Genomic DNA, 12314 nt, shown 5'->3' with positions numbered 1-12314 from the left:
CCCTCGGGGTGAACTGTCTTTGTATTAGTGAAGCACCTCAAAGTGAGGTAAACCTGTACTGTTATTACTGTGTTAGAATTTTGATTATCTTAATTTATTAGCAGATGAATGCAGCCCTCTGTGCATTCACAAATATTGAATCCGCCCCTTAAGTGGTAAAAGGGTTAATGACCCCTGGTCTAGAGTCTTATTAGCCATAGTATCTGCTTAGTGATCAATAGCAGCTTTTTAATTACTCATTATTATTAATAGCTTTGATATTATGCAGTATTTTACAGAGTACACATAATCATTTACATTAGTCTCTCTGCCCTGAAGGATCTTACAATTGAATGCCCTTAAACTCACATACATTAGAATCAATTTGCGTGGAGTACATTTAAACTACTAGCATGATGGTTTGGGATCCTGGGAGGAAACTAAAGCACCCGTCTAAAGCCAATACAAATATATGGCAAACATAGACCCTCCATGTTGATTATGTCCTAAGTCAGATTTAAGAGTTATTCTCGCCAAACACACCCTGGGACCCGAAAGCTTTAAGTTTTCATTTGAACTTCTCAGTTCATACCATTTTATAAAACTATAATCATTGGAAGACCATGCACTGCCTAAGAAAATTTTAACTTCTCACAGTAATGTGCTAGACCAGCTTTTTTTCAACCAGTGTGCTTTGAGGCTTCTTTAAGGGCGCCTTCACAAAAAGCCTACAAATTGCCCAAAAATTGTATCCAAGTCGGCCAGTGGATGAAACCTGCATTTTAGTTACAAAAAACACAGGTTTTCATTGTGCATCATCACAACCATCTAGCTGCCGGCATCCTAATGGCCCATAGAATCATCAGTTGATAGTGAGAATGTCAGTCAGTTGCACAGCATCCTTGTATCCCTCTCTTGCCCCTCACCATCAGTGTTGGGGGTCACATACTGTAGCTGAGTGATGGAGAAAAACTGAGGGGGAAGAGAAACATTGGAATATTAGTCAGTACCAATTTGAAAAAGCGTATTTGCTTTGGAAGAATACATTCCCAATAACATTGTGTGTCCTGCTTATGTGGGTGTTGCTGCATTATTTAAAACTATTAGAATAGTTTTTACATTTTAGAATGGGGTGCCTGAAGACTGTCTATAGGTTTTAAATGGTGCCTTGACTGAAAAAAGGTTGAGAAACACTGTGCTAGACAATTGCTACTATGAAAGCATGTACCTTGTCCACAGTAGAATAAATTGATATAAGCAACTCAAGCAGCATAAGGTGCAACTTTTTTGGCCCGCCTAGTATTAAAAAGGAGAGCATGTCTTCTCTAGCCTCTCCCTCACTTCAATAAGTATTTGCTAGTTACTTTAGTGTGAAATGAGGTCTGAGGCAGAGAGCTGTTTGCTACAGAAGCAATTATAGGACCATAAGCAAAAGTAACAGGTAGGTTAGGTAGTGTTCATAATTTCTTCTAAATTGCAACAGTTGCTAAGGACACAAGTACCTGACAGGAGGATAAAAAATATTTCATGTCACCATGCATGACTATGGGGTTAAAGTGGTTGTAAACCCTCCCTCCCCATTTTTTTCCCCATGTAAATCAGCATAAAAAACCCTAATGAACACTGCTTGTAGATATCTCCTTACTTGCTTAGTATTGTTGTAATCCGTTTTGTTATTTAGAATGACGTCACTGAACATGCCCATATCTCCCCTGATTTATGGCACACTCTCTAGGTGCTTATATATCTGTTATCAGGACTTCCTATGGCACACATCACTGAACTCCCAGGAAGCTGCATAATCACTCAGAACTTCCTCCTACACACCATGTGACATCACATGCAGTGTAAAGCAGGGCATGGGAGAGCATTACTGCAGTCTTATCAGCTGAAGCTGATATGACTCACACAGGCAAACACTAGGTAATCAGCACAAGTAAATACTATGAAATAAAACAAGTCAGCTATGAACGGGGAAGCAGGGTTACCATAGAAACGTTGGATTTAGAAGGAGGCTTGGTTAACAGTACAGGAAGTGCTCAATGTAAGGGCAGAAATAAACTCCACTGTGGACTTAGAAAACAATACTTAAGATGGCACTGCCTTACCCCTGGAAACAAGTTTTTTAAAGTTTCTTTAAACAGTAAGTAATATGCGATTTGGGCTGGATTTCAGTGGCTATAGTCTGATAATTACTTATTATAATGGACTAAATGAAAAGAAGCATCAGAGTGGGAGAGTTTACTTCCTCTTTAAGCATAATATTGAACCTAATAACTTGCCTTATACTTTGCTTCTGCCATCTTATTTCCCTGACACAAAACATCAAAAGGGAGGATACATTTTTGTCAAGGCTACAAAAAGGTAAAAACAAAACAAAAAAACAATTAATTGGCCAGAGCTGGTCCCTGCCCCTCAGGTTCAGAGCAGAGAATTAAATATTTAACATAGCACGTTGCTGCATTTATATATCGGGACTAAGGTAGAAACTAGCAGAAGAAATCATTCACACAGAAATCAGTTTGCTAAAACTCTGTAATCTGGGGCCAGAACACTGGTAAACTCTGTGCAGGTGGATTCCTGGATTGTTCTATGTCCCCTGGTGCTAATATCAGGAACACCAACCTGGAAACCAGAACATGCTATATGCATATGCTACCTCCTCTTCCTGCCCATTTACCAGATGGAGTCATTCCACTTTAGTGTCCATCACCACTTAAAAGAAAAAGGATTAACTAGCAGAAGAAAGTTCTTTTAAGTCCCATGGTCCAGTAGTCTCACAAGTGACCTTCAGGATGGTGAAGCTCTGGCAGCAATTGCAAAGACTTTGTAGCTGCTTGAAAAAAAAAAAAAAAAAACCCCAGAGGACAGAAAAAAATGGTGGTTAGAGGGAAGAGTTGGGCCATTGGGTACCTCTCTTGATTTCCCATCATAACCCAACAAAGCAGGGGCTACTTATTGCCAATTCCTTCCTTAAATGCAAGTTGCCTGGCTATCATATAGACTGTAAAGTCTAATGCCCCATACACACGATTGGATTTTCCGACAACAAATGTTGGATGTGAGCTTGTTGGCGGAAAGTCCAACCGTGTGTATGCTCCATCGAACATTTGTTGGCGGACTTTCTGCCAACAAATGTTGGCTAGCATGTTCTCAAATTTTCCGCCAACAAATTTTTGTTGTCAGACTTTCCGATCGTGTGTACACAAGTCTGTCACACAAAAGTCGACGCATGCTCGGAATCAAGTACGAGCCGGAAGTGCTCGGTCTTGTAAAACTAGCATTCGTGATAGAGCTATCACATGACTATTGAACTTCCTTTTTATCGGCTCGCCATACTTCTTGTACGACGCTAAGTTCGTAATTGTTGGCCAACATTTGTGTGACCGTGCATATGCAAGACAAGTTGGAGTCAACAACCTTCGACCAAATCGCATGGTTTTATTGTCGGAAAGTCTGATCGCGTGTACGGGGCATTAGAGTTATTTGAATCACTGACCAAAATTATCTAGGTAGATTAAGAGACTTTTCCAAAAAGGAAGCAATCAAAACTAAAATTAAAATAAAAAAAGTCCTTTAAGCTTCAGCAGCGGGGAGAAACCAGAGCCAATGACCTGTGTAGCAAGCTGTGTGGTCATCGGCTCTGGTTTCTCCCAGGGAACCACCATGGACGATTACAGCTCTCTGATGGGTGATGAGATTAACAGAACCGAATGTACCGTGCTATCATTTTATTGGATGCTTTTTTTAAAATATTTGTTTGTAAGTTCAATGTATTAAGGGAAGGGAGTCTTTTAGAAAAAAATAAAACTTTACAGTTTTACACTATGAGACTTCCCTCTCCCTTTCTTTGCCTGAGTATCATGAAAAACTTTCAGCTGATCGGATCCTGGTGAATCAGAGGACGCAGGTGTCTGAGGGTGTTCATTTGGCAGTGATCTCAGCTACCTCACATACATAAAGATGCTTGCATTGATCTTCAATCTGGTGAGTGCAATTCCCATAGGGAGTATAAGCACTAGATGTGGTAATGGTCGAACGTTCAAAACAGCAGATGAATCATTTATGAACTGCTACATGCAAAGCTTTGTGTTGAACTTCGGTCCCATTCGGATTTACAGACTACTATTTTTACATATACATTTTTTATGCAACAATTAAAATTTTTCAGCGCTGCTGAAGTTTGAAGGACTATTTTTATTTTTATTTTAGTTTGGATTGCTTCCTTTTTTAGAAATGTTGGTTTATACTATAGCAACTGCTTTATTACTACATTTTCCTAAAGTGCCGGATAAGTGATCTGTTGAGAACTTCTGTGTAGTTAGATTAAGAGACTTCATATTTTTCTGGGTCCATGACTCAATTTATTGAGTTCAAAGGGAAGAAGGAAGAAGAAGGAAGAAGGAAGATCACCAATGACATCCAATTTCTCTCCTGGTAGGTATTTTGACATTCTGCTTCAAGTATATCTAAAGCTAAAACGTTTTTTTTTTTAAATTGTGGATAGAATAGGGGGTAGTTCAGACCCCTGTCAATTTTTTATTTTGCCATCTGTGTGACATTGTTGAGGGTGGGGCAAAGCAATGACAGTTGACAGGGGTTCTAACCCCTCAGCACAATATCCAAAGCCATGTTTGAGTTTCCTACATGTGCTTCAGTTTCTACCTAAAAAACTAATTATTTAAATTAGGATAGCTGTCGTTTGACAAAGCTGTCCCTAGTGTAGTAGAGAGCAGTTTTGTGAACCTTTTCAGGAAACAGGAACGAATATAAACTGTTTCTGAACTCTGTATTAGATCTGTTATAATATATGAATGATGCATTTATGTAAGTATGTGTGTATATAAATCCTCAAAAACTGCTCCCACAAAGTTGGGAGCATGAAATTGTCCAAAATGTCTTGGTATGCTGACGCCTTACGTAGTCCCTTCACTGGAACTAAGGGGCCAAGCCCAACCCCTCATCATAATCCCCCTCCACCAAATGATTTGGACCAGTGTACAAAGCAAGGTCCATAAATGGTCCAAATAATTTGGTGGAATTGAAGTATGGTGTGGGGTTGTTTTTCAGGGGTTGGGCTTGGCCCCTTCATTTCAGTGAAGGGGATACTTAAGCGTCAGCATACCAAGACATTTTGAACAATTTCATGCTCCCAACTTTTTTTTTGGATTGCCCCTTCCTGTGCCAACATGACTGCACATCAGTGCATAAAGCAAGGTGCAGTACATAAAGACATGAATACGTTTGGCAATACAGTGTGTAGCATATACAGTCGATTATTATTATTATTATTTTTTTTTTAAATTAACAAAACAAAAAGTATGCCAGTCAGTGGCCAACTATGGATGGCACCTAACTTTTCCCCAGTAAAAATATTCTACATTACCTTTACAGATGTATCATTTTCTGCTATAGGAATGTTGCTGCATTCATTTGAATTGTAATCCGACATAGACAGTGACGTTTCAGTCATCATACTTTGATCTGCCATCTTCACAGAAACTGAAAAATGCAAGTTGAATAGAGACAATGATTTACAACCAACTTCCAGTAAACTGATACAGCCTAAACCTGTACATTATATATGTTTTATGCTGCGTACACATGATCGAATTGTCCGGCGGAATTAGTCTGCCGGACCATAGTACGCCGGACAATTCGATTGTGTGTGGGCTCCAGCGGACTTTTTCGCTGTAAGGTGCGGTGGACTTAGAAAGTAGTTTTGACTCAAAATTTGTGCGCCGGACTTGGCTTTCAGCGGACAATCCGTTAGTCAGTGTGCTAGTCCGGCGGACTAAGAATGACGCATGCTCTGAAGCAAGTACGAGAAGGAAGCTATTGGCTACTGGCTATTGAACTTCCTTTTTCTAGTCCCATCGTACAAGCTAGAAATCGCCAGACTTCTGGAGTGTCCGTGTGTGGCCAAGTCCGTTCTTTATAAAGTCCGGCAGATTGTTTGCCGGACCAAGTCCGCCGGACAATTCGATTGTGTGTACGCGGCATAAGTATAAGTAATGGCACCAAAATAAACAAACAAAACGTCAATAAGCGGCCTGAATAGCGCGTACAATCCTTCAAAAGGTGCATATACACATGCTGATTACTTACAGTAGGCACTCAGATATTATATAATAGGAGTGGAAGATTTAGGTTTACAAAACCTGTATTAGTACGTTTTTTATGTGGCCTCTGTAGAAAATATTCTGCCCTGAGGCTGCTTTCATTTGCTCCTCTGCCTCTTTTTTCTACCTTTGGAAGGAGAAGACGCCCTGGGTGACCACCAAGTAAATCCTTGTGGGAGCTTACACAAGGGCTAAGGACTATCTCCACACCCCATGACAGAGCACCAGTGTCTAAATGGCCAATTGCCAAGCACCAGCATTGTCACATGGGAAGTATAGGACCAGGTCAGATTCTCCTTCCTACCTAGTAGTACTTATGCCCCGTACACACGAGCGGACTTAAGTCCGACAGACTGCCAAAGGAGTTCCGTCGGAGTTCTGCTGGAATTCCGACGGAGTTCTGACAGACTTTTCGGCCGAACGGACTTGGCCACACACAATCACACTAAACTCCGACGGATTCGAATGTGATGACGTACGACCCAACTCGAATAAGGAAGTTCATAGCCAGTAGCCAATAGCTGCCCTAGCGTCGGTTTTAGTCCGTCGGAGTAGCATACACACGAGCGGAGTTTTCGAAGGGGACCGGGTCCGGCGGAGTTCCTTCGGGAAAATTTGAAGCATGTTCCATATTCTAAAGTCCTTCGGACTTTGGCGAGTCAAAAGTCCGTTGCAGCCCACACACGATCGGATAGTCTGACGGACTCAGTCCTTCGGACTTTGGATGTTGAAAAGTCCGCTCGTGTGTACGCGGCATTAGGGTTTCTCTTATCCTTCTTATCCAGGGAATGGAGTGAATAAGGTTTGAAAGAAAGGCAAGTATAAGCAGTCTATGGGGGATGAACCTGTTGCTTTAGCTTTCATTGGTGCAGAACTAGTTTGTGTGCAGTTATGATAGTACCGGATTTATTTTTCCCTGGGTGCATGTTAAGCTCAATTCTCTTTAGAAAAAGACACTGAACCCTCCAAAATATGTTGCACATCACATGACAGATTTTTGATTATGAAATTGGTTAAACCATTTCGGTAAGTCAAATCAATGCATTATTAGCAAGAAATTGAGGGATAAAAGCTAAAAAATTACCAGTTACAATTATCAGTAACGGTGTTTCTGGGAAGTCTTCCAGGACAGCACCCTTATGCCTTGTACACACAGTCGGACATTCCGACAACAAAATCCGTCTGATTTTTTCCGACGGATTTTGTCCTACACTGGTGTTGCATACACACAGTCGGACACATCGTTCGGAACGTGATGACATTCGTTCGTTATGACGGGAGTACGTTGAGGCTAGTAGCCAATAGCTTTGGTCTCGTAATTTGATCTGCACATGCGTGGCACTTTGTCTGATCGGAATTCTCTACAAACGATTGTAAAAACTCAGATCGGATTTATTTGTCGGAAAATTTGAGATCCTGCTCTCAAATTTTTTCCGTCGGAAATTCCGATGGAAAAAGTCAGATAGAGCCCACACACGATCGGATTTTTCAACAATATAATCCGATCGGACCTTTCCTGTCGGAATTTATGACCGTATGTACAAGGTATTAGATGACTGGTCCCACCTGACAGGAAACACAATCAACAAAGAGGTTAAAACTCCCCCCCCCCTTCTCTGTGCTCCTCAGTTGTGGAAAGGTATTGACCCACACCAGTTCACGAGAGTGAAACACCTCATAACTCCATACAAAACCAACATACCAAAAGAGCGGATGGGAAGTAGACCTGCTGTCCTGGAACACTTCCTAGAAACACCATTACCGGTAAGCGTAACTGGTCATTTTCTCAAGTCGTCTTCCAGGATGGCACCCTGAGAGAAGAGTAAGTAGCTCAGGCCTATTTTAGGGCAGGAAAATAGCTTGTAGGACCTTCCTACCAAATGCCAAGATACTGAGGTGACAGCAACTCCACCCTGTAGTGTCTCAGGAAGGTGCTCTGGCTTGTCCAAGTAGCTGCTCTGCATATTTGCTCCACCGATGCTCTGTCCCTTTCTGCCCAAGAGGTTGCCAGAGACCGAGTAGAATGTACTTTAAGGTCATTTTGGGGGTTCCCTACCAGCCTGATCATAGGCTAAAGTAATGCTTGATCCATCTTGCTATGGATGCTTTAGACGGTTGCTGACCCTTCTTCTGGCCAGAAAAATTAACTAATAAATGGCTGGACCTTCTAAACTCTTACTTTACCTAAATAAGCCAACAGACAACGTCTGACATCTTAACAATGAAAGGAACTTTCTCTCTTGTTCTGAGGGTTGGTGCAAAATGAAGGAAGGGCAATCTCTTGAGTTCTATGGAACTTAGAGGCTACCTTCGGGAGATACAGGGGGTCCTGCCTGAGTACAACCCTGACATCATATAATAGAAAAAAAGGTCTCTTTTATTGACAGAACCTGAATGTCACTTATCCTCCTGGCTGTTGTAACCGCCAGTAGGAAGGCTGTCTTTAGGGTAAGCAACTTAAGAGGGATAAGAGCCAACAGATCAAATGGTGCCCTGGTTAGGGCTTCCAAGACCAATGTAAGGTCCTGGGGCGGAAACTTGCTCACCTGCACTGGGGACAGTCCATCTCTGGCTGACAAGAACTTTTTTACATTAGGGGGTCCAGAGCCAACCTCCTGTCCAAAATACAGGCCAAGGCTATGACCTGAACCCAAAGTGTCTTGGTTGCCAGCCCCTGATCTGCGCCATCCTGGAGAAAATCCAGGATGGCAGGGATCTCCTGTTGGGAAGTCTCCTTCGCCTGGGACCAGCGCCAGAAGACTCCCCAGACTTTTGCATAAATACACCTGGTAACCGGCTTGCTACTCAAAAGAAGGGTGTCGAATACTTTCAGAACACCCCTCAGAACACCCTCTTTTTCGCAGGCTCTCCCTTTCAAGAGCCAAGCCGTCAGCCTGAAGTAGCCACGATCTTGGTGGCAGACTTGGCCCTGAAGGAGAATGTCCTGCTGGTTCGAAAGATGCTGAGGGGGAGCTATGGACCAATTTCCCAGGGAAAGGAACCAGGTCCTCTTGGGCCATCATGGGGCGATCAAAATCAGTCTGCCCTCTGGCAGACTTAATTTCTGCAGTATCCTTGGGAGCAGAAATAACTTGGGCCAGCATGTCTACCCCCTCTGAACCCCTCGAGAGAGAGTGAGAAGAATATCTTCACTCTTCTGCTCCCTCTGCAGGTAAAGAGATCAATCTCTGGGTTTCCAAAGTGCCGGAACACAAGAGAGAATATGTTGGGGTTCAATTCTAACTCCCCCTGGTGAGTCAGCTGCTGACTGAGGTAGTCTGCTTCGACATTGTATGCCCCCTTTATATGCAACGCTGAGATGGAGAAGATTCTCTGTTCTGCCCACACGAGGAGCTCCAGAGCCAGGGTCAGAAGAGCACGAGACCTGGTACCTCCCTGATGATTCAGAAATGTTACTGCGGTTGCGTTGTCAAAAAGGATCTGGACCTACTGAGCCCCTGATTTTTTCCTTGAAAGCCCTTAAGGCCTCTCTTACCGCCAAGAGTTACCAGAAGTTGGAGGAAGTGCTCCTCTGACTCTGGTTCCAGGCACCCTGGGCTCGAAGTTCCTCTAAGTGGGCCCCCCAACCCCAGGTGCTTGCATCCGTTCTTACCCTGAGGGGTTGGAGTTGGGCCCAAAGCTGGTCCTCCCGCAACCTCTGAGCACAGAGCCACCACTTTAGAGACTCCTTTACCCTTGCTGGAATGGGCACCTTCGTTCAGAATTCTTCTTTTCCCATCCCAGGAGGATAGGAGGAATTGCTGGAGAGTCTTGGAATGGAGCCGAGACCATGGGACCACTGGGATACAGGATGTTATCTGCCCGAGAACTCTCATAACCCTTCTGCAAGAGACCTCTTCTACGTCTAGAAGGGATGCTACTGCTGAAATAAGGCCCTCTACCTTCCCCTGGGGCAAAACAAGTTTATGTGCTGTTGAATCCATGAGGAACCCTAGATAGATCTTGGTCTGGACATGAGCCAGCGAGGATTTCTCCTGGCTGATGATCCACCCAAAGGGACTCCAAGGTGCTCACTACCTTGGCCAGGCTGGAGAGAAGGAGATTTCGATTTTGATTGTAAACCAGTATGTCGTCGAGATCAGGGGATCAGCATTACTCCTTGGAGATGAAGGAAAGCAACCACCTCTGCCAGGATCTTTGTAAACACTCTCGGACTGGATGCCATTCCAAAGGGTAGGGCAGAAAACTGCCAGTGCAGCACTCCCTGCTCCAAGGGGATCATGAACCTTAGAAAGGCCTGGTGCTCTGAAAAAATAGGGACATGAATATAGGCATCCTTAAAGTCTATCGTTATCATAACTACGTCCTTCAGAAGGTGCTTTCTGAGAGTATATAGACGCTTTCCATGCGGAACCTTTTGTACCGCAGGAACGTATTTAAAGTGGTTGTGAACCCTTACAAACCACTTTGACCTACAGGTAAGCCTAGATTAAGGCTTACCTGTAGGTCCAAGAAATATCTCCTAAACCTGTATGGTTTAGGAGATATTTGCCCGAAAACAGGCACTGCTGTCTACGGCGCATGCGCCGTAGACAGCGGCGCGCAGGCGCACTGAGCGCGGCATTCTCAACGACGGAGCTGCCGCGCGTGTCGGCTCCCGTGCACATGCGCGGGAGTGACGTCATCGCGGCTTCGCCGAATGACAGCGGCAGAGCTGCGAGACCCCACCAACAAGATGGATGCGGCGGATTACAGGTGACAGCGGTGACTTCGCTGGCTCCTGTGTCAGGTAAGTGACACATAATGGACTACTATGCGATGCCATAGTAGTCCATTATGCTTTGCCTTTGCAGGGAATGAAAGAGGAAGTGAACTCATCAGGGTTTACTTCCTCTTTAACTTCCTTAAATTTTTTTATGAGGCAGTATTTTCCCAAGGGCTTTGAGACTATGAAGATGTGGGAGTAAAATCCCTGCCCGGACTGTCCTGATGGTACGGGCACTATGACTCCCTGCTCTGCCAACTGTCTGACACTGTGTAAGAGACTCACTGTTTCTGAGGGTCCCTGGGTAAGTGGGTTAAAAGGAACCTTGGGGGAGGGGAGGAGAGAAACTCTAATCTGTAGCCCTCTCTTACAATCTGAAGGATGTGGGGACTCTGAGTAATTCTTTCCCACTCAGTGAGAAAGTGGGAAAGTCTTCCCCCTACCCTTACATCACTTGGTATCCTTGTTGGCAGACTTCTGGCTGGGGAAGAGAAGACTCCCTTTCTGCTTGCCTTTGCCAACCCCCCCAATGCCTATTAACGGTACCTTCCTTTTTATCTCTAAACCGGTTTTTAGTCTGGGGCCCCTTGAAAAAAATTTCCCCTGTCCTTCTTTAATGGGAAACTTCTTGCCTTTCTCTGTAGACCTAGAAAGGGCCTGATCCAACCCAGTGCCGAAGAGCAGGGAACCCTCAAATGGAAGACCACTGGGTTTTAGAAGTGCTGTCACCATCCCAGGTCTTGACCCACAAGGATCTTCTTGTGGAATTCAAAAGGGCACCAGTCTTGGCAGTTGTATGCACCATCTCAACTGATTCCCTGATGAAGTCATTTGACGATACGCGTAGGAACACAATTGGCCAGTAAGGACACCGGAAGTGACGTCCGGAAGCGCGAACGTGACACGCGTTCGTTTAAGTTGTGCTTTTATTATTGTTTTAAATGTGAGTACCTTACCTTCGTTTTATACCCAATAAATTGTGAATACGTACTTCACTATTGGAGTGTTCCCCTTGCTTTCTCTGCATGTTACAACGTGCCCATGGTGAATGAGAGTCCAGGATTACATCACCTACTGAACCTACATTGGACAACAAGCGTCACTTTGGAAATGCTGTTTACCTTACAGCAGTAAGGTAAGGTAATTACTGCACCTAGTGTGAGGATATTATACGCATAGGAGCACTGGTGGAATCCACCCCCTGCTTTTGGAGCACGCAGGATACTGCCTTGTTGATCATCAAATGGACGCATTTTATCACTAAATGGATATGCTCTCCATATAACTATAGTTCACCTTATTTTTGTTTTTGGAATTTTTGCTCAAACACACATTTCACTGCTTATGGACTATTAGTATTTTGTTCAGACACGTGATACACTACACATGGATTATTAGTATTTTGTGTATTCTTTGATCTGTTTTGCACTTTTATAACGACACTCAGTTGTGTTTTTTTTTTTTTTTTTTTTTTTTTTTTTTATTTT

General features: G+C 43.6%; 1 protein-coding gene across 2 annotated transcripts in view; it reads right to left on the bottom strand.

Moving 5' to 3' along the window:
* LOC143935605 (uncharacterized) overlaps window positions 1-12314 on the bottom strand; it is a 101483-nt gene that overhangs the window by 63230 nt on the left and 25939 nt on the right. For both annotated transcript variants that reach the window (XM_077459593.1, XM_077459591.1), the window contains one exon: window positions 5366-5481. In XM_077459593.1, the coding sequence (XP_077315719.1) occupies window positions 5366-5470 (105 nt within the window). In that variant the 5' untranslated portion in view covers window positions 5471-5481. The remainder of the gene's footprint in view (window positions 1-5365; window positions 5482-12314) is intronic.

Source organism: Lithobates pipiens, unplaced genomic scaffold (genome assembly GCF_037356315.1).
Source record: "Lithobates pipiens isolate NorthernLeopardFrog02 unplaced genomic scaffold, aLitPip1_a1.2 Scaffold_28, whole genome shotgun sequence".
In the NCBI taxonomy this organism is placed as follows: Eukaryota; Metazoa; Chordata; class Amphibia; order Anura; family Ranidae; genus Lithobates; species Lithobates pipiens.
This window is presented reverse-complemented; position numbering and strand designations above follow the sequence as displayed.